This window comes from Callospermophilus lateralis, chromosome 5 (genome assembly GCF_048772815.1).
Source record: "Callospermophilus lateralis isolate mCalLat2 chromosome 5, mCalLat2.hap1, whole genome shotgun sequence".
Lineage (NCBI taxonomy): Eukaryota > Metazoa > Chordata > Mammalia > Rodentia > Sciuridae > Callospermophilus > Callospermophilus lateralis.
The window spans coordinates 41,835,494-41,856,873 of record NC_135309.1 but is presented as its reverse complement, the minus strand read 5'-3'; the positions used below and the strand labels follow the sequence as shown (position 1 = coordinate 41,856,873).

At 49.2% G+C, this 21,380-nt stretch overlaps 1 protein-coding gene across 2 annotated transcripts in view; it reads right to left on the bottom strand.

The window, feature by feature from the left end:
- Positions 1-1,034: 1,034 nt before the first annotated feature.
- The window catches only part of Cplx2 (complexin 2), an 83,219-nt gene continuing 62,873 nt past the window's right edge, over positions 1,035-21,380 (bottom strand). For both annotated transcript variants that reach the window (XM_076856567.2, XM_076856568.2), the window contains 3 exons: positions 6,216-6,334; positions 5,892-6,067; positions 1,035-5,140 (listed from right to left, as the gene is read on the bottom strand). In XM_076856567.2, coding sequence (XP_076712682.1) covers positions 4,943-5,140; positions 5,892-6,067; positions 6,216-6,246 — 405 coding nt within the window. In that variant the 5' untranslated portion in view covers positions 6,247-6,334 and the 3' untranslated portion in view covers positions 1,035-4,942. The remainder of the gene's footprint in view (positions 5,141-5,891; positions 6,068-6,215; positions 6,335-21,380) is intronic.

The following is a 21,380-nucleotide window of genomic DNA, read 5'->3' as shown; positions in this document are numbered from 1 at the left end:
CCAGAACACTCAGCTGTGATGCTCTGTGTTACGTAAATGCAGCAAGACTCTGCTCTGGGGACAAGAAACTGTATCAGGGTGGACCTCCCAGAGGAGATGATATTTGAGCTGGATCTTGAGAAGTCTGAGGAGTATACCAAGGAAGGGGCGGTGTCATTCATCCAGGGCACAGGGGATAGGGTATGCAAGCACAATACAGCATGGTATGTGTGGTGACTGAGGGCACTTGAAATCGAGGTGGGTGAAGGTTTGACCTAGGTTGGGGTCATCACCCAGGAACATTTTGACCATTTAGATGTTATCCTGTAGGCAGATATCAAGGCATAGGAAGGTGTTGTGCAGGGAATGCATTTTGGTAAGTCTTCTAGGAGGGGCTGGGAGATGGGGATAGGATGAGTGGGAGGGAAGAGGGTAGCCAGGAGGTGGGAGACCCCGTGCTTGGCAATGGGAAGTGCTGAGAATTTCAGGTGAGGTACTGGAGGGAGTGTGAGAGTGGAGGGGGTCTCTGGTCTGGTCCTGACTCCTCAAAAAGACCTGGGAAGTGTCTGTGTCCAGGAGGAATGCTGAGTAGAGCCCTCTCTGTAGGTCTCCAGCTTCTTACCCATGGCCTGGCAAAGAGTAGGGGCTCCGTCAATGTTGGTGGAATGACTGATTTATAGATCTGTGCCTACCTGAAACTTTGTGATATTCTCAGAATGACATACCCTGAGGAGCTTGGGGGGGTGGTGGTGCTGAGAGTTGGGATATGGGGGTCAGCCTGACCACCTGGCCTCTGGGGTTTAGAGTTGCCATAAGGTGGTGAGTAATCCTGGAACTCTGGGGCCAGCCCCAACTGGTCTCAGTTGATTTCTGGAGTCATTTCCATCATGTCCTTGCCAGAAGATGGGTTAAATGGAAGATTTTTCTGGGGCCTCTAGAGCTCTGTGGGCTGTCTCTCCTTAATGGTGAGTCAGTGCCTCTGTTTAATTCTGGTGGTGCTGATGGACAGAGCAGATAGACAGACACATTGTTGCTGTACAAGGTCTTTTTCTTTCTTGGTCATGGTTGGTTTTGTACATCTTAGCATTTGCATCATACAAAGGGGGAGCAACAGCCATGGCTTTTGGTCAGGTTCAAGGGGGCATGAGGGAGTGGCCCTCCCCTCCCCCTAGGCACTGACACATTTAAAAGAAGCAGAGCAACAAGGACACAGCACAAATGTAGGAAAGGGGTTCCCCCGCGTGAGCAGGATGGTCCATCTCACCTGGGTCTCAGTAGGACTCCTCACCCGCACCCCAGGGCCAGCAATGAGCACCTCCCATTCTCTCCCCAGTGAAGAGGATAGGGCAACAGGAGTGGGGACTGGAGCCAGGGACATTTGGTGGGAGGCAGGTCTTAAGACCTGGGAGACATCCCCCATTGGAGTCGGTCTGACTCCCAGCCTCCCTGTGCAGTCAGGAGCCTGTGGATGGAACAGGTGGGCTGTTGGGCTGGGAACTCCTGACAGCTGGGTGTTTGGGGGCTCTTAGGGCTGGAGAGTCTCCCCATGTCCCTCTAGCCACTGCTGCTTTGCCAACTGGCTGAACCACCTATGAAGGGTCCTGGGCTGCAATGCTTCTCTTTGTCTTATACACCTCGGTGGCCTCTCAGCTTCCTGCTTCTATTTGAAGGAGCACCTCGTGAAGCTTTGCAGTTAAGGACACAACTTCCGGGCACTTTTGTGCGCAGAGTAGGGGACATCCTCATTTGGAAATCCTGGTCCATCACCAGAGCTCAGCCTGGGGAGATCCAGAGAAGCCCTTTTCCTTCTCCCTGGTGGTAAATCCCAGACCACAGGAGCCTGGGCTGCCTTCCCTGCAAGCACATGCATGCTCCCTTGACCTCAGTCCATTTTCACCACCTACCAATGATTGCGCTTCCCTAGTCTCCCTGGGTGTCATGTATGTGTGCTGAATTCTGGGGCCTTCCCCACGCAGTGTGTTACACTGCCCCATTTCTGTATGACACACTCATGTTCCTTCTATCAAGTGGGTCACACACATCTCCCATTGCAGGTATGTTATGTGACCCTCCCTTCCCCTGCTGCAACACCCCATGCATATTTTGTCCCCCCACCCCAACTAGTGGGTTGGACAGACATCCTTTCTGGGCCACCCATTGGCTTCTACCCACAGTCAAGTCTTTGTCAGAAATGAGAGTCACTCTATCCCCTGGACCCGACAGTGGTCACTTGGCAGTGGCTAGAGCCAGGTGCGTGCCAGGCAGAAACTCTCTCCCTGACCCCTGCCTCCAGAAAGACCTCAAGTCCTGCTGCCCGGGAGCAGAGTGGAAGAGCCTGGGAGGTGCACCCAGACTAAGCCAGCCCAGCCTGGAGGGCACCGAGGTGGAGCTGAGAAGCCCTGAGCCCACCCTGGGGATCCAGAGGGGCTGTGGAGACCACCAGGGACACCATCTGAGGACCTGGGGTCCCTCAGGTGCACCTAGGACATCTTGTATGGCTGGGTCCCCTGCTCATCTGCATCACCTTGTGCCCTGGCATTAGCTTCAAGGTCTGAGGGTCCCTGTCAATGGGGAGACCTCTCTCAACACTGGTATCCACACCTATGTCCAAGTGGGACTCACACAGGATTTAGGGAGGCCTGGGGCCCCTGAACTGGGTCCTGTCTGTCTCTGGTCTGAGACCCCAGGCCTCTTGAGAATGACCATCCTGCCTGGGTAAAAGACACAAACAGACAAGCAGACAACAGGGGTGCGAGGTGGCTCCCCATCACAGACACAGGCACGGACAGACAATGGTCCCCTGGGGGGACCCACAGAGGGGCACAAGGGGAGGGGGCGGGGGCGGGGGTGGATGGAAAGTCCAGGGAGCTGGAGGTGCCGAGGCCCTGCTCCCCAGAGAAGGGACAGACCAGGGGATTGTTCTGGTTCCCTAAACATATGGATTGTTTTGTCTCATCTTTAAAGTATTGCAGTCTAACTGATATGGCTTTAACTATTGGAAACGGACAGAGAAGACTCCTGTCTCTCTGAAATAAAAGCATAAATCCACTAAAATGGAAAACCCGCAGAATGCAAACTGGGGCCAATGGGACAGGGGCTTCAGGGGCAGGCAAGTCGCCCCCTCCCTGGCCCCTGCTTTTGGGATAGGCCCCGGTAGGGGGCTAGCATGGCTTCCTGGGGCACTGTCTGGGTCTGTCCCAGTGGAATTCTGGGAACCTCAGACAGGAACCCTCCAAGGGTGAGAGGACTCTAGGCCAAGGACAAGGTCTCCTGTTGGATGTAGCCATCTGTGACCAAGGGTCTCAGGGCTTGGAGGGGGCGTCTTCCCCACGTTCCTTCTCTCCAAGCACACATCCATGCACACAACTGCCTTTTCAGGCCCCTACACGCGTGCACAACAGTCTTACTATGTCTGACACTTGTCTCAAACACACACTTCTACATCAACCATGAATCTATCACTCCGGACACACAATGCCATTTTGAAAACTCATGCATATTCAAGCTAACACATGCAATCTTAAACACATGAGATGGTTATCACACATAATCGTGACTCAAATACATCACCTCAAACAAGCACGCATACACAAGGCTGCCTAACCTACAGTCTCTAAAAGAGAGATTTGATTACTAACACACACGCATTCTCAAGACTCACCTCACTCTAACTGTACATATATGCATAAAGTCTCCGGACACACAATCGCTGCTACACAGTCTCAGCCACGCAGTATCACAATGGACTCGCACTTTCCTCCCTCATTTGCTTTCCCCCCTCCTCTCTCAACCCATTCTCATACAACTGACTGAATGGGAAGCCTTGATAATCTGGGAGGGGGTAATTGGGGGACAAATGCCAGTCCCATACATCCCAGAGAAGAGTTTGTTCTTGGCCAATAGGATGAATGGACAGATAGATGCCTTCTATCAAGTGGGAATTGGCTTCTCCCCAGTGGCTTGGGGCTTTGGCCGGGAAGGGTCCTCCTGGGGACCATGGGGCCCTGGAAGCACATGGACAGGACAAAATGGGGAAGAGGGATGGATAGGAATGGGGGCAGCTTGGCCACACCAATGTGGGGGTTCCCATGGCATAGACCATCACTGCCCAATGGCTCCAAGTGTTTTCTGTGGGCCTGGGCAGCCCCTTGGCTGGGCAAGCTGGGTCCAGCCTGGCAGTGGGGTCCCAGGACCTAAGTGGGGTGAGGGGAAAAGGGGTTGCCCTACCCTGGGGCTCCTCTACAGATGTGCTGAAGTCCAAAGAGGATCTGTTTAGAGGGACCAGCTTGGCAGGGGCCATGCCTCTCCGGGAGGGGTTTGGGGAAGGGTGTGCTCCTGGGCTGGGTGTCACCAGGAAGAGGGGAGAAGAGTTTCAACCTCCTGCCCAGACCCTAGCCTGGCCAGACCCAAGCCCTCTCAGGCTAGGACCTTATGGAACAGGCTTACCCTGATTCCCTTCCTCAGAGCCAGGCCACTCAGTGGCCCTGCCCTGACCATGAGGCCCACTGAGGTATCAGAAGCCAAAGATCAGCATGCTGGGCAGGGCTGGAATGTGTCATTACTTTGGCTGGCTGGGGACAGTGGTCCTCCTGGCAGTGGGGAGCAGGAAGGAATGTATGGGGGTTACCACACTAACATAGAACTTAGGCTTCCAGAGGGGGCCACCCAGTGCCTTTGGCCCTGGGTTCAACGCCCCCTGCTGGAGAAAAGCTGTCAATCCTTTTTTTTTTTTTTTCTCCAAGCTGTTTGGGAGTAGAATGGGAATGGCTACCCTGGGATGAAGGTGGGTATAAGGGAGGGCTGAGGGGGAGGAGCCCCTGGCCAGGGAAAGGGGGCAGAGGCCAACTGAGGTTTTCCCCTTCAGAATTGAGACTTAACTGAATAAAAAGAAAAGAAAGAACAAAATAAATTAAAATAAAATTAAAAAGTAACAAGTGGAGAGGGAATGGGGCAGGAGGGCTGGTTACTTCTTGAACATGTCTTGCAGTGGTCCAGGCAGGTATTTGAGCACCGTGTCCAGGATGCTCTCTTCTTCCTCCTCGTCCTCATCCCCGCAGCCTGCAGGGATAGCCTTCTTGGGCCGGGTCAGGCTCCCCTCACAGGGCTGTTCGAGCGCTGCCTTCTCCTCTGCCTCTTTCTCCTCCTTCTTCTTCAGCCCATACTGGGAAGAAAGGCAGAAAGGAGTATGAAGAAGGCGGGCAGGACACAGGAGAGAGCTGAATCTCCAGATCATGCAGATAGGTTGACATGCTCATGAACACTCCTAAGCCTCAATCTCCTTATCTATAAAGTGGGACTAAGGGTGCTTTCTCTGTAGGACTGTGCCTGGTCTTCAGAGTGTAGATAATTAATAAAAGAGAGACTGTGCTTGGGCTTCCCTTTATAATTCAGACCTACAGATAATAAATTCTGGCTCTTTTGAAATCCCCAAAGATCTAAACACTGAAAAGTTTTCCTGTATGTTTGGAGCTAAATTTCGGTGACAACACCCAGCTTGAACCAAGGAAGATTACTTACAGTCTTGATTTGTTGCATGTGCTCCCAGACAGGCACCAACTGTTTGGCACACAGACCCAGATTCACCGAAAGTGCTACCTAACAACACTGTCAGATGTTCAGGGTACTATAGTATTCTCTCTAATATCTACAAATTCTCAACTCCACGCAGTTTTGACTCGGAGGGTCTTGCATAAGATATTGTGGGGCCTGTCGCACTTGCTACGTGCATTATCTTATCTAATCTCCATAAGGATTTGTTGAAGGAGGCATCTCTTTGACACCCATTTTTTTCTGATGAGAAGAGTGAGGCTCAGGGAGGAACAAGGTCTAAGATAAAAGCACAGGATTGAGGGGAACTGGAGGTTGGAGCCCTATTGCCCTCTCTGCCCTCTACCCTTCCAGGTGGTGCTGACCTTGTCGCGGATCTGCTGCCGGACCTTCTCGCGCTCAGCCTCCATGCGCGCATGTTTGGCCTTGCGCTCTTCCTCCTGCTGCCTCAGGGCCTCCTGTCGCTCCTCCTCCTTCTTCTGTGCATCGGGGTCCTTTTCCTCCTCTCCCCCCAGCATCTTCCCCATGTCCTTGGTGGCCCCTGTAAGGGGGTGGGAAGAGAAGAGACGTGGTAGATTGGGAGACAGGGTTGAGGAGAGAGGGGCTAAGTGAGCTGAGGTCCCCTCCCACTTAGGCCAGGACCGGGTCAGGAGTGTGCTGTGGGTCAGGGAAGGTGAAGCGGGTCTCACCTCCGAGGGCCTGCTTCATGACGAAGTCCATGCTGCCGGCTCTGGTTAATGTGCCCTAACCAAGGGCTGAATTCGCATGCAGAGCCCTTGCCTGGCCTGGCCTGGGGAGATGTTTCAACCTGCAAGAGAGAAACTGCGAGTCAGATGGGAGAGGCCTCTGCCCAGGCAGTGGGGTGGACTTTGACATAAGGCAACTTTACCCTTGTTCACACTTGAGCACCCACTGGTCTTAGGCCAAGGCAACGCCCTGGTAGGAAGGGAGAGGAGGTGGAAAGGGGCTATTTCCGGAAAAAGCTTCTGCTTCCTATTTTAAAGCCATCATCTTTACCATGTTGTTCTAATTTGATTGAAACCAGGAATACTGGAACGAACTTGGAATTTGGTGCAGGGTGCATTTTCATGCCTCCTTATGTGACATTCAGCAAGTTACTTAGCTTCCTTAAGCCCCCAGTTTGCTCTTCTGTGAGACAGAAATGGCAATGTTTTCTTTCTCAGGTTACTGTGGAGATTGGAGAGAATCCAGCCCAGGCCATTGGATCAACCCATAAAAATGAATGAGCATCTGCTTATGGCCCCAGCAAATCAGAGGGGCATGGAAAAATGGGGACAGCTGGCTTGGATGAATATGCCGAGACTTTGGAAATTAGACAAATGGAAAAAAGTTATTTTTTATTGCAGCATGCATGTAAGTTTTTTAAATATTTTGTAGCTTAATATTGATTTTTAGTTTGAATTACACACTAAGGCATTGGAGACATTATAATCTTCTTGGGGCTTAGGGCCTTTAAAGTACCTAGCATGGTCCTTGTAGGCATTCTGCTAATGTTAGTCCTTCTTCCCTTCTCCCTAAATCACCAACTTTCATTTTTATTATTATTTTTTACTGTTTTTCTTTTTGCCTTAAAAGATTTTCTCCAAATAAAATCTTAATGGGAATTGCAATATGCAAATTATGTAAAAGTGGAACTATTCCAATGGTCGGTGTGGGCAAAGGACTTGAAGGCTTCACCCTTGGCTTCCTTCTTACCATATGTCCCCCACATTCCTGAGATGAACCCCAGTGATCTAACTCAGAGATAGTCTTTTTTATTTTAACCACAGTTTCAGGGACTCTTTAACAGACAAAGCTAATAAATTCTCTTTTCAGGTGTGGATGGAGATATGGATGAGCTATCCAAAGTGTGATGTGGCTTTATGATTAATTAAGGCCAGTCTATTCCCCAAGACCTTTTTATCTCACACAGCCTTGGGGGCTTTAGGGTTTCTTAGGAGGAAAAAGAGTCCTGGAAAACGGTGGCAGAGAAACCAGGCTTCATGTTATAGCCAGGTTGGGTTCAAAGTCATTGGTTAGTCATTGATGGATTTTTCTCATTTCCTTCAGAATGAGAAATCATATTAGCAGACTGGAGTTTTTTCATACCAGAGGGTCCAAGAGCTTATCTACTTGATCAAATCACCTGATGGGTTGTTTTGGGAAGGGAATATCATGATACAGTAGGAAAAAAAAATCCCTAGGGACTTTGGCATCCATCAAACACAATTGGTTCAGAATCCTAGCTATAACACTGCTATGGTTCCCTGGGAAAGCTTCAGTTTGTTCCCTGAAAGACAGAGGAGTATTAAGGCTGCCTTTGTAATGTCTGAAAGAGAAAAGAGAATCCTGGTCAAATGCCTGGGGTGTAGCTGGAGCCCATAAAATGTTAGCCACTGCAGACACTATATTTATGGGGACTATATTTAAGCCAAAAAAAAAAAGGAATATGCTTTCCAGGAAATGCAAGTGAACCCACCTTGACCCAGAAATCTGAGTTTGGAGTTTGCTCAGCTCAGTCAAAATGTTTTCGATGGACTTTAGGGCCTTGAGAAACGACTTCATTTGTAAGAACAGGAAAGGAACAGTGTAATAATGAAGTGATTTCAGGAACACTTGAGTTTTACTTAGTGTTTCATGGAGCTCAAGGAATTACCAGGTGGTGGTGGAAGATGCAGGACTCTAATTTGAGATGTTTCAAGTTGGTAGGCAGGACATCTGGGCTTTAGTTCCAGCCTCATTCCCAACTTGTTGTGTGTCTCTGGCAATTCTCTTCGGGAACAGAGGATCCTCCAGTCCCTTTTCCTTTGCTTCTGCTAGAGCACTCCTGCTGCCTTTGAATTGCTGACCTCCCCAGTGTACCTTCAATCCCCTCTCACCTCTACCTCCACACCCCTCCCTGCCTTGGCTCTGTGCCTTAGGTCTTTCTCCTTTTCATCTCCTACTGCTCCTCCCTTCCCTCCTCCTTGCTCTTTTTCTTTTACCAACTCCTCTTTTTCCTTCTGTCCTTATATAAACTTGTTCCCCAGGACTCTGACCTCAACCTACCCCCCCCTCTCTCTTTTCTTCATTTTTAGCCTTTCTCTGGGAGAACACATCCCCTCTGGGGGCTTTAATGACCACTGGCACTGATGGCACCTAGACCTCTTTCTTATCGGGGCTCTAGATTGCCATTTTTATTCATGTAACCAGCATTTGCTGAGCCTCTATTGTGTGCCAGTTGATATGGTAAGCATTGGGGATATAACAGTGAACAAGACACGAAACCTGCCTTCGTGCAGATTACATTCTGAGGGGTGTGCATGTGTGTGTGCATTGGGTGTGTAGGGAAATAGGTGATGAATAAGGACACCTCATGGACACTTCCCTCTGGGTGTTTTAAGGGCACTATTCAAGTTCACCATGTCATCCATCATCAAACCATCTCTTTTTCCAGATACCTCTGCTTTCATGCATTCATTCAGCAAACACTGAATTTGCAAAGCATGTTTACTCAAGGATCAAGTCTTTTCAATGCTTATGTCTTTAGTGCTCAAGGTGGCTGCTACCTAGCCTTCTGGGATTACTTGGGCCATCTTCTTGGGTCTTCCTCAAAACCCATCACCCAATCCCAGTGTGGCCCTCTGAATTAGGCAGTCTCTTGTTTATTCTGTTAAGACTCCCCTAACCAACTCTCCAGTTTTTAAGGCCCAACCTGATCCCGACCCCTCCCTCTCAGCAGGTAACTTTCCTTTCACATCTTGTGGCAGCCAGGGGATATCAGCTCTGAGGTCAGGCTCACTGATTCAGACTCCAGAGTCTTCCATTTCTAATTATGTAAGAGGAACTCATCTCATTTCTTGGATATTAGGTCTTCATTAAAAAACGAGGATTATACTATTACTTTGAAGGGTTAAAAATAACCTGCAGGATGTGTTTGGCAATGAAGTGCTCAGTAAATTGTGGCAGTTATCAAAATGATGAATCTTCAGCTGTTGTAAGCTCTTGCAACCTCCCTTCTCCTAACTCCCAGAGTCTCCTCCTCTGGCTGAGGCCAATCCATTTACTTGTGTGCTCTGGGTTTTCTCTCTTTATACCTTCCTCCTTGGTTCATCCGTCTGTTCCTGTTCCTTACATCTTCAATCTCCTCTCCAAATTATCCCCTCCTTCTCCAACTCCCTCCTTGAACCCCGAATTTTCCTTGATCTCTGCCCTCTAATGTTTTGATGAAGGGGTCTAAACTTGGGGTCTCCACTTCTTCACCTTCTGCTCAAGCCCTAGCCCTCTGTGAGTCCAGAGATCTGCCATTCTGCATCAGTCCAGCTGCCCTAATCAGAGTGGCCAAGAAGCTCCCGAAAGGCCAGAGCAGGAGTGTTTTCAAAGCCCTCTTCCACCTTCCCTCCATAGTATCAGATGCTAATGATGGCTACATTCCAACTTTTTTCAGTCTTCTTCCATCTTCTCCTCAATTCTACGACACAGTGCTCTTGCTGCCTTCACTCTACTTCTCAGACGAGTCTTTCTCAAATTTGCTGGCTTCTTTCCTTTCCTTTATGTAGACATTCTAGAAGCAAACTCTCTTCTTCTCCTCCTCACTATACCTCCTCTCCCCACTGTCTCCCTGGGAGTCTCATCTATCACTGATTTTGATCTTTCTTTCCCAAACCTGCATATTTAACTCCCTACTGCATGTTATTATATGTGTCATCTCCAATTCAATCTGTCCAGAAATCAATCTCATTCTTGCCTCCTCCACCCAACCATCTTTTGCCTCCAGCATTCTTTGTTCCGATTGCTTTAACTGAAGATGCCAGAGTCAGTCATTGGTTCATTCACTCACTTACTCATACTGAATACTTTGAGTATCTACTCTGCCACATCCTGTTTTGGATGCTAGGACTGTGGAAGAGAATGAGGGTGTCCCAGTGCTTTATCTTACAATATTCAGTTGTTTGGGGAGGGTAGACATTGCACAGCAAATCACAACAGGGCTTGGTGAGTACAACTGGGGTGTAGTCACGGAGACTGTAGCTTTGCAATGCTCCCAGCATCCTCATCCTCCTCTTTCCTATTGCTGCTAATGCTTTGGTTCAGGGCCTAGAGGTTCTGGATTTGCACATAACCTCTAACTGTCTCTCTCCCTGTTCTCATCCATCCTCTGCATGGTTATCCAATTAATCTTCCTAAAGGGCAGATCTCATTCAAACATACCTGCAATGGTTCCCCATGGCCTTGTTAAGCCAATCAGAGTCCTTGTTCTGACCTTCAAGTCCTGTACAATCTAGTACCTACCTTTTTTGCCTCTCACTTCCCATCCCTTGAACATGGCTCTGCTTCAGCCAGGCCCCACAGCACATATTCTTTCCAAACAACTCTGGACATTTGTAGATATCATGTAGATATCAACTTTGGAGCCTCTTAACCTCATCCTACTGGTTGGAATCCTAGTTCTACCACTTATTAAGTGACCTTGAGCAAATACATTTTACAGTGTAAAATGGAAACACTAATCCTTATGCTCAAGGCTTGTTGTGAGCATTGATATAATGCAAACACTAAAAAGAGTGCTTAACCCAGTATCTGGAACATAGTATGTGCTCAGTAATATTAGTTATCATAATCATTGTCATCATCAACATCAACAGCAGTAGCAGCATTAATTTTCAAAGATCACTCTCAAACGTCACTCCATAAAATTTCTTGGATTTTCAAGATGTGATAGTATCTTCCTCTTGAGACCCATGGCACTTTCTAGGGCAGTATTGCCTTCCTCCACCTACTGCCCTACCTGTCTAGTGTCTTTCCCTTTCCTCCCTCTTTGATCTCCTCTCAATACAACATCTGTATCTTATCCTAGAATCCTATAGGATAAATACAGGGTCGAATTTAATGTTGTGTCAGCGAGTGTGTGAGCGTGCACTTCAAAGTATGACCTGCATGTGTAACTCTGAACTTAGACTTCATGTAAGTTTGTGTTAGCATGTCTACCGGCATATGTGTAGATATTTTGCCATATGCTCCCCAGGAATGGGGAGGTCCAGGAGGTTACATGCAGTTGAGGATTTGGGCCGGAACGCCAGGAGGCGCTCCTTAGCGATTCTGCGGGAAGCCTTGGTCTGTCCCTACGCGGGAAGGATGGTGTGGTGGTTGTGGTGGTGGATTCTGGGCTGGAGGAGGGAAGGAAGAGAAGGGGCGGGGGAGGGGGTGCTGCTGTAAGCACCAGGTTTCTAAGCTTTCAGTGCGTCCAGCACCCAGGGCAAGTCTTCAGCTTCGCTCCCTGACTTCCTCCCAGCCTGAGACAGCCAGAGGAGGCACCTGCTCACGCTTGGCCATCTGAGCCCCAGGCGGTTTTCGGGACTGCCTCCCCCCCCCCCCACCTGCACACTCTCCCCTCCACCATCTGACAGGCAGACTCGGTCACCTGCAGTGTTTGTCCTTGTGGCTGTTTTTCTGTTTTTATGGCTCAAGTTCGAGCTATATTCACTGCAACTCAATTCTGCAAGAGACTCGAAGCTAATGGCGGTAGCAGAAGAGAGGGGATATCCCTCTACGCACCCACCCCCACCCACCCCACCACACCCCACCCCACCACCCTAGAAGGGAAAAGCATTGGGGAGGAGAAGGGGCAGTGGAGGATGGGAGAGGGTGGGTAACTGGCTCTGGCTGAAAAGCGGAAGAGGCGGGGGCTCCCCGATCCCCTCACCAGAGGACAGGAACCCAGGAGCTCCTCTCGGAGACCAACATCCCCAGATGCTCTGCCCTGCAGGTTTCAGTTGGCCACTGAGAGCATCCTTCCCCCAGCACAAAAAGCTTAACCCCAAGACCCAGCCCGGTCTCAAACTTTGCTAAGGGAGGGGGCAGAGTGGGGCAGACGAGCGCGAGGGCACGCAGTGACTGTTCCCATTGACCCCAACAGCCGAGGTGAGCTGCTCAACCTCAGCGCCTGGGGGAAGAGGACAAAGAGTCCCCCTGGTCCCCCACCCACAATCGACGTTTAGGTTTTCCTCCCCTCCACCTTCGGTCTGTCCGCCTCCCTCCCGCCACCTTCTGACTCACTAGGGAGGTCGAACTCTACCCCAGGGGGAGGCTCCCTTCTCCGGGGCGCAGAGGGCCCTGGCGGGCTCAGGGTTAACCGCAAGCAAGAAGTAGCTTAGATCGACGTCCCCCGACCCTAGCCCTGAGAGCTCAAAGTTCTCTAGGTTCAGACTTGAGTCTCTCGTATTCGGGGCGGTCCTGGCTATTTCAGGCTTCTGCCGGGGGGTCTCGGGCTCCCGGGCTCCCGCCTCCCTCCCGGTGCGCGGCTGCCGCACTTCCTCCCCGCAGCGAGCTGCGCGGGGAGCTGTCCTTTCAGCACCCGGCGAGCGCGCTCTGGAGGGTCCCCGCAGCCGCCGCGCAGTCTCCCATTCCAGCGCCCCGGCAATCTTGGGGAGCCGTCCCCGGCAAAAGACTTACTCTCCAGCTTCCCGGGCTGCCCTGAAGCCTCAAGGCGAGAGCCTGGACCCTGTTGCCCACAGCCCGGCTCCGCCCTCCCGGCCCGCGGCCAGCACCGACCTGGCGGTCTCTGCAACCGTCTAAGCCGCTGCAGGGCTCCGACCCACTCAACCAGGCGGTTCCTTCTGCTATTCCAGCTCCCGCCGCCGCCTCGTGTAACTCCGCGGAGCGAGCTGGGGCCCGGCTCCTGCCGCGGGCGGCTGCCGAAGGCGCCCTCCAATCACACCCCTCAGCCAGGCCCTGACGTGCTGCCGCTACCCTTTCAGATGGGAAATTCAAATATTCATATTCTCTCTCTCTCTCTCTCTCTCTCTCTCTCTCTCTCTCTCTCTCTCTCTCTCTCTCTCTCTCCTCTCCTCTCCTCTCCTCTCCTCTCCTCTCCTCTCTCCCTCCTCTCTCCCTCTTTTCCTCCCTCCCTCCTCTCTCCCCTCTCTCTCTCCCCATCTCCCATTCTCCATCTCCTTCTGCACCTCCCCTCCTTCCCTCTCTCACTCTTCATCTCCCATTCTCTCTTCTTTTCTCTCTTCAAAAATCCCCTTCCTCTTCTACATTTAGCTGCCCCCCCCATCACATTTCCCCAGTCCCTGCAGACAGAAGTTCTGGTCACAGCTCCAAAGACCACGAACTAGTTGCTTTGGGAGAGGGGGCAGTGAATGGGGGCAGGGGTGGAGGAAGTGTTTTTAAAGCAGAGCTCCAAGGTCACCTCCTTGGGAAAGCCCTCCCTAGTTCCTCCAGGAAGAATGGGCACACTCTCCTCAGGGCTCCTGCGGCCCCTAGAGGAATCCCTGTTTCAGCCACCACTGTTCCATCTGTTCGCTTGCATCTTGCCTGTTAGCAGCTCCAAGATCCTCTTTGCTGCCCCTCACCATAGTCCAGTCACATGACAACTCAAGAACCATTGGTGGGGAGTGTGAGTAAGGGCCTCATAGAGAGTCAGGAACCCTCTGATGTGGACTGAGAGGTATCAGACTGCTGCAAAATTGCAGTGGACCTTAGCTGAGTCACTCACCAATCCCTCTTTGATCTAATATCCTGTGAAGAAAAAGGGATCCTCTGGCAAAGTTATTCTAGAAGGCCGTTTTCCTTTCCTCCTATGGCCAGGAAACAAAACGGATGAAGCTTCAAGAGGCAAGGCAATATCTGTTCCCATCCACAGTAGCCTTTCCTCTCCCCGCCCCCCCCACACTCTTTTTGTTTTATTATTCTTTCCTAATGAGCCTCTCCATTCTGCCTGCTATTTTTTGGCTTTCAACTGCTTCCTTTAATCTGATATGTAGGAAAATGGCTTCAGAGAGGAGGGGACTTGCATCAGGCCTTTGAAAAATTTACAGGAGTTTATGCATCAATCCGGGTTTTGTCGGTGGAAATGACTTCTGCTTCTATAAGGGGATGGCTTCCTTCCAGGAAGGGAGCTGTGGAAGAACAGGATCCAGGAGAGAAAGGAGGTGTAATTCCATTCCAATAAGTGGAATCTATTCCTTTGCACACAGTCACAGCAGAGGTCTCAAAGTTGGGGATCCCTACAAGCCAGAGGGCATTTGTGGAACCACCTCTTCACCTGGAGAGGCATCTTCTGAAGCTCACCTCTGTTTTCTCTGAATGGGCTAAAGGGCTATGTGTAAGGAAGACCCTTTCCTATGGCCTTTTCTCTGTTTAGCACTGTGTTGGGCAATCAGAAAAGTGTCTCATTCCATATTTCCTCCCCATTTCCTAGGGCATCAGACACCAAGGGATGGGGGAAGGCGGGTGTTTGATTAGAGTGACTTAGACTCACCACTAATGCCCCAGGAGCACAGAGATCTGACATCACATTATTTCAAGAGCTATAGTCCTACTCTTTCCCTATTTCTTCCTCTTTTCTCCATTTTATTCAACAATATATTCAGTTAAGTGGGACCTGGCCTACAGTACTCTAGTTATAATTGGAGTTTTTCCACAATTGGCATTGCCTTTGACCAAGTTGGGCTAAAAAACCCAAAGTAGACTTCAGAAAATACCAATCTCAGTTGTGGGCACCACATTTTAAGATGGACTTTGGTCAACTCCATTATATTAAGCTTGGGAAGAACGTGGTTTGCAGTAGGCATCTGGAAGTCACGTCAAATGAGGGAAGGCCAGTCTTGCTTACCTTATAATTCCAGCACTTACTTTGATGCCTAGCAAAATTGGTCTAAAGAAATGCTTGTTTAGTGGATAAATAACCATTGCAAAGAGCGAGGAGAGTTACTGCTTTCTGCCACTGTTAGAGATAGAATTAGGGCAGTGGAGGAAAGGTAAAGGAAGTTGATAAGTTCTAAGAGGAAGAACCATTTATTAGTTGGAGCTGTCCAGCCATAGCTTAGCTGCCTCTTGTGAGGTCAGGGATACCATCCCTGGAAGATGGTACTGGGGTAAGCGGCTGGTTCACATGACAACTAAAGCTCCTTTGAACCTGGGCTTCTATAAAAAACTGCCTGGGCTGACATGAACTGTGTCTAGCTGATGACTAGGACAGCCCAGTCAAGTTTTGGTGGCTTCATTCCATTGAACAATCAGGAGTAAATCATAGCACTGATGCTTCACATAGAAGAAAGCTGGTAAAGAGATGAATACTTGCTCTCTGTTAAGTGTTACCTGCCTGGATGTGATTTCCAAATACTCTACTATTACTGAAGAAAAGTTGTTAACTATTATAAGCATTTCCTAGTGAGAGCACTACTAAGCATAGCAACAATCTGAGCTTCCAATATGTCTCATATGCTAACTTTGGTGCTTTACATAAATTACATTTTCTTATTTAATTTACATACACTCTTATTTTCAAGATGGGAAGGTCAAAGCCCAGAGAGAGAAAATAAATTCTGGCAGAGTCAGGAGTCCAGGCCAGGCCTGCCTGACACTGACTCCTGTGGTCCTTACACCACATGGGGCTGCTTCTCGTCTGACACATCCCACAGCCTATGGAAATGTTACTTTTGCTCTGCAGATTTTTTTTTTACATTGACATTTATAGTTGTCCCCGTTCTTGAGTTTCCCCCTTTCTGTCTGTCTCAGTTTCTGTCTCTTTGTCTCTCTCTCTCTCTCTCTCTCTCTCTCTCTCTCTCTCTCACACACACACACACACACACACACACAACCTGCCATGAATTTGCACCCAGATCAGGGACTTCCTGTCTGTGTGGTTTACCAGCATTTCCTTCATCTGCATAGCTAATCCAGCTCACCCTGAGTGAGCCTGAGTGTGTGAAAGTGCCAACAGTCTCAGCCTCTGGCCCTTGCAGAGCCTGCTCTGTGGACAGCTTCTAAGAGTCATTCAGTAAATTATGGATGTGGCTGTGCTTAAGGTGTCTTATCCTGGCAGGCACTGAATTTCTACTTTTATTTATGAGTCCTGGGGCCAGATTTAGACAGATTCATAAAATGATATGTGTATGCCTTGAATGTTCACTAGGAAGCTGATTAAGAGAGCTAATGTTAGAACTTTGTGTGAGGATCGAGGAACAATGTGTGAGGAATGACAACTATCACAGACTGTAAATGTGGTGTTCAGGGAGAATGACTCTCATAGGGCACCCGTCCAAAGGTCAGCCCATTTCTTCCTTGCAATTGCCTCAGTCAGATGGAAGATGTGGGAGATGAGGAGGAATCTAAGAAGCATGGGCTGATCCTGAGCTCTCCGGCTGGTCCAGGGAGATGGATTCCACATCCTGCATTCTAGCCTGAGCCGGGAGGGGGAGAATTGGTCTTGATTTGAGAGGGTGGCCAGATGCCAGAGGCAGAAACAGAGCTGCGGGGGTGGAGCTCAGAGAAGGGTTCCAGGCCACCTTGCTCATCTGATGAGTGCCTTCCCTCTTTTTTGTCAACAATGGCGAGGGTGCCATCACTGCAAGAGTGTGCCGTGAGGCTCCTAGTCTGCCTCCTTTGATGTGCAGTGACACAGTGTGAAGGCAGACCCATCCATGTGCAGTGGTGCATCTGTGTGTGCAGCTACCAGCATGGGACCACCCAGCATCGTGTGGAGTGATGCATGTGCTGTGTGCCACCATCCGTGTGCAGTAGTGCAGATGTGGGTCTCTGGCCATGTGACCGACAGGGTGTGGTGGAGTATGCCTTCAGATGTGAAGGAATGTGATGGTGTAGAGCTACATGCCTTGATAGAGCAGAATATGGCAATGGCATTGTGAGGGGGTTTGGGTGTAAGGCAAGGGCACCACATATAGAAGATGTGCAGGTTGTGCACTGTACAACCACAGAGGGCCCCATAGACCGTACCAGGTACAAATGCTCTAGGGATATGCCACTATTTCGGTGTAATGGTGTATGTCTAAATGTTGCTGTCAACTAGGGATGACCCAAGTGTTAGGGTGTTATGGATATGAAATGGTGTAATCCTATGTCATCTTCAGCAGGTAAGAGTGCAGAAGTATGTCACAATGTGTTGGCACATATGTCACTGTCACTGGGTGGGGCAGTAGAGGTGTGTGGGTGTGTCTATGTGCAGTCAGGAATATGTCATCACCGCTGTGCAGGCATGCAGACAAAATATGTCACTAGAAGTGACTAACCCTTCTTTTTCCATTCTTTTCCCACCAGAGGGGCCATGAGTGACCAACAAGCTGGCTCTTGCCTGTTTGGGAAGTTGCAGAAATCCTAAGGCCTTCTATTCTCCATTTCTGCTTCTCAGAAAGAGGGTTCCAGATTCAACACTGGTGGTGCATGGAGCCTGAGTGGAGATTCCTTGGGGAGCCCCTCTCCATCCCAGAGCCTTGCCCCCACTCAGAGCTGCTCCCCTCCCGGCATCCACCTACCAGCTCCTTAGAGGTCCTCTGCATCCTTCATCCCATCCTCACCCTCCCAGATCCAGGCACTCATTAGCATGTCAAAGCAGTCCTCTTCCAGCCCACGCAGTGTACCCTGGGATATCCCCACACAGTTGGCTCCCTCTCATCTGGAGCTTTCCTGAAACCTTGCATTTTCATGTCTGCACACCAGTCTGCAGTACCCCCTGCTATCCATCAAAGGGAGGATGTTTTGGTGATACATCTTTCCTCTCTCGCCTCTAGTTCTTTTTGAAGCTCTGGACTGTGACTTCTGTCTCCCTTCCTCCAACCTCAGTCCTCCCAACTCTTCAGGACATGGTCAGGTGTCCCTGTCCATGGGGAACTTTTCAGACAAGCAGGTCCCCAGACCCAGCTAAGCCCCACATTTCTGATCCTTAGCTCTGGACTTGCTCCAGCACCATCGATGCAGCATCAAGGTTTGCTGAGTGCCCCTTCATTGGGGCATTGAGGTACTTGGCCCCCTTTTTCCTCCCCCTGTAAAACACATGCTCAGAAAGCTAGTCTTTACACCTTAAAAGGCTTTCTTTAGGCACATGGAAATAGAATAAAGACTTGCAGAATACTAGAATCAAAAGCAAAAGGCCATTTCAGAATCACATTTAGAATCACAGAATTACAGGCTTCCCACAGCATTATATGTCAGAGTGGCCCACTCCTACTCAAACCACTGGAGTGGGGGACTTGTTAAAAATTGCAGATCCTTGGGCTTCATCCCACATGAAGCAAACGGAAGGATCTGAGATGGCAGCCCAGGAATTTGCATCTTCTCCCCAGATTCCCAGGCATTTCGGACTCATCTATTGGTTGCAAAGCTCTCGCCTTGAATCTGTGGATGCTGAGAATCCTCTGATCCTGGGCTCTTGTCTTACAGAAAAATGAGATCACAGAATCGGAATATTTTAGGATTAACAGAAGTTTAGAATTGACCAATGACACATATTCACTCACACTTCAGAATCTTCAATTGCAAGAATCTCAATGTCTAGAATTGTAGAGTTGAAAGTGACCCTGGAGTGTGACTTTGTTCCCATTCTAGGAGGAAAACTTTTATTTTTTGGCTTCCATACTTCTTTTGGAATGGAAGGCTTTCACCCTGTCCCTTGAAAGGCTGTCTCCATAGTGTCGCCTACATTTGTGAAGATAGATGTTCTTTCCATATTGGTGCAAAGGCAGCCGGCAGAACCCCTGCATTTACAGGGCGGGTGAGCAGGAAATGACTTCTACTTTCCATTTAGGTTCAGCACACACTGGCTCACAAAACAGATCTTGCTCTTTGATAAAATGAATTTGAGAGGACATTATTGCTGTCTTACTGAAGCAGGAATATTGAGGAACATGGACAACAGAGGTTAATAAGCTCATGGGGCCTCTGGTCAAGGAAATGAAAGAGAGAGAGAATGCCAAGGGAAACAGCTATTTTAGAGATTGATAGCGAGTGTGTGTGTGTGCGCGCGTGCGTGTATTCGTTTTTAGGGGGAAAGAATGAAGGAAGACAATGAAACTTGCATAACATAGAAAAGTTCATCTAGTACAGATGGGGAAACAGGCCCTAAAAGGGGAAGAGGTTCTCTCAAGGTTACATAGCAAGAGCATGAAACTTCTGGGGCTGGGATTGTGGCTCAGTGGTGGAGCACTTGCCTAGCACGGGTGAGGCACTGGGTTCAATTCTCAGCACCACATAAGAATAAATAAATAAAGATATTGTGTCCATCTACAACTAAAAAATATTTTTTAAAAAAGATCATGAAACTTCTAACTCCTAGGTAAATATTCTTTCCTGGCATAACTCAGCATCCAGCCCCCAAGTTTCTTTGTGGTAGGTATTTTTCACACACTTATTCATTCATCAAACATGTATGTAGGGCTATAACATGCCGGGCACTCTTCAGTGCACACAAAGGTTTAAGAATTTTGGAGTTTCTCTTTCCCCCTCTTTGTTCCACTGCGAGAGAAGCAAATAAATACTCCATTGAGAGTGAGATAACACATGCACCGATTCACACTCTCAAGATCTTTTCAGATCCGAGACTCTCAGAAGCAAGCGGGGGAGAGATGCCCGCAAACAGTCCACGATAATACACACGCTAAGTGCTGTCCTAGTGAAGAGGGAGCTCCAAGGCGGAGAATCAAATACACACAGCTTGCAAGCCAGATGGAAGGGGAAGCTCCAAGCAGGGAATGGGTAGGGGCAGCCGGCGCCTGCTCTCGAGGCACCCAAGCTCCGGGGCCATCCAAGTCATCTCAGAAGTTTCCTGGAGGAGAGGGGGTTGGCTGTGCCACCTAGGGATGTGGGGTTAAATCTCGGAAGCACTCTATCCCTTCCTGGCTATGTGACTAGGGTGGGTGTGACTTTTCTCTGAGATTCAGTTTTTTTTTATCAGTGCAAACAGGACAATGATCCCTACCTACCTGCCAGGGAGCTGGGAGGCAGCTGGGTCCTAGCAAGCATTAATTCTGTTTCCCTCCCACACCCGCAAGGCATCGTATTCTCTTCTGGAGTCTGGGACAGTGTGACCATCAGACAAAGACTCCTTTAGGACCTTCTTGACCAAAGAACTCTGTCATTTCCCTGAGTTTAAGTTGGAATGAGAAGGAAAAGATTTTAAAAATTGGAGAAAAATGGGAAAGACGCTTTTCTTCTTTACATTTTTTTCCCCTTCCCTCTTCTTCTCCAGCACAAGACACTGGGGTATTGCTTCCCTAAATGGGAGCCCACCTGAAGGAAGTCCAGGGAGGGCTTAGGCTTCAGGACCAAGAACAGGAGGAATTTTCCACCCACAAATCTAAAAATGGCTGTTCTGTGCTACTCAACCTCCAGTTGTTTCTTTCTGGCAACAAAACAAAACAAAGCCAAACCCCCTTTTATTTGGCAAGAAAACAAGGGTTGGAGAGGTCTTGGGAAGATGAAGCCAGGGAAAAGCTTCAAGGGGCTACAGAACAAAGAATTTTCATTTACTGAGCTCTTCACTAAGATAAGTGATTCATACTCTTTATCTGATTTAATCCCCACTCCTGTGTCTACATTACCTTAAATGTCATTACATCCACTTCATATTCAAATAAAACATTCAGACTTAGAGAGGTTAAGCATCTTGTTCAGAGTAACACAGCCAAGAAGCAAGGGAATCAGCACTTGGCGTTGGTGTGTATCTGCAGGAGGCAATATTTCCAAAGTGGGGGTTGGGTGATTTCCTGGAAGCCAAGCCTGGGTCTGCAGCTTAAGGATAACTGGTTCTAGAGTTTGGGTGACACTCATATCCTATAGGGGGACTTGCTAGGGACTGGTCTTTAATAGGTTCCAAGTCTGAAGAAAGTGGTGGCGGCTGTAGGTCAAAGCCCCAGAGTGATGTCTTCAGGTCTTACATAAGAAACCCCCCTCTGTGACAGTCCGTTGCTCAACTCCAGCTCAGCCTGGCTCTTACTACCAGTTTCTAACCAGTGTGTCTGCCTCTGCTCTTGCCTTCTAATTTCTAACTGGCTTTCAGATTTGTAGGAGAATCGTGGCTTTCTATAACATACATATGATTGCATCACTCTTCTTTTTAAAACACATGGTGGTCACAG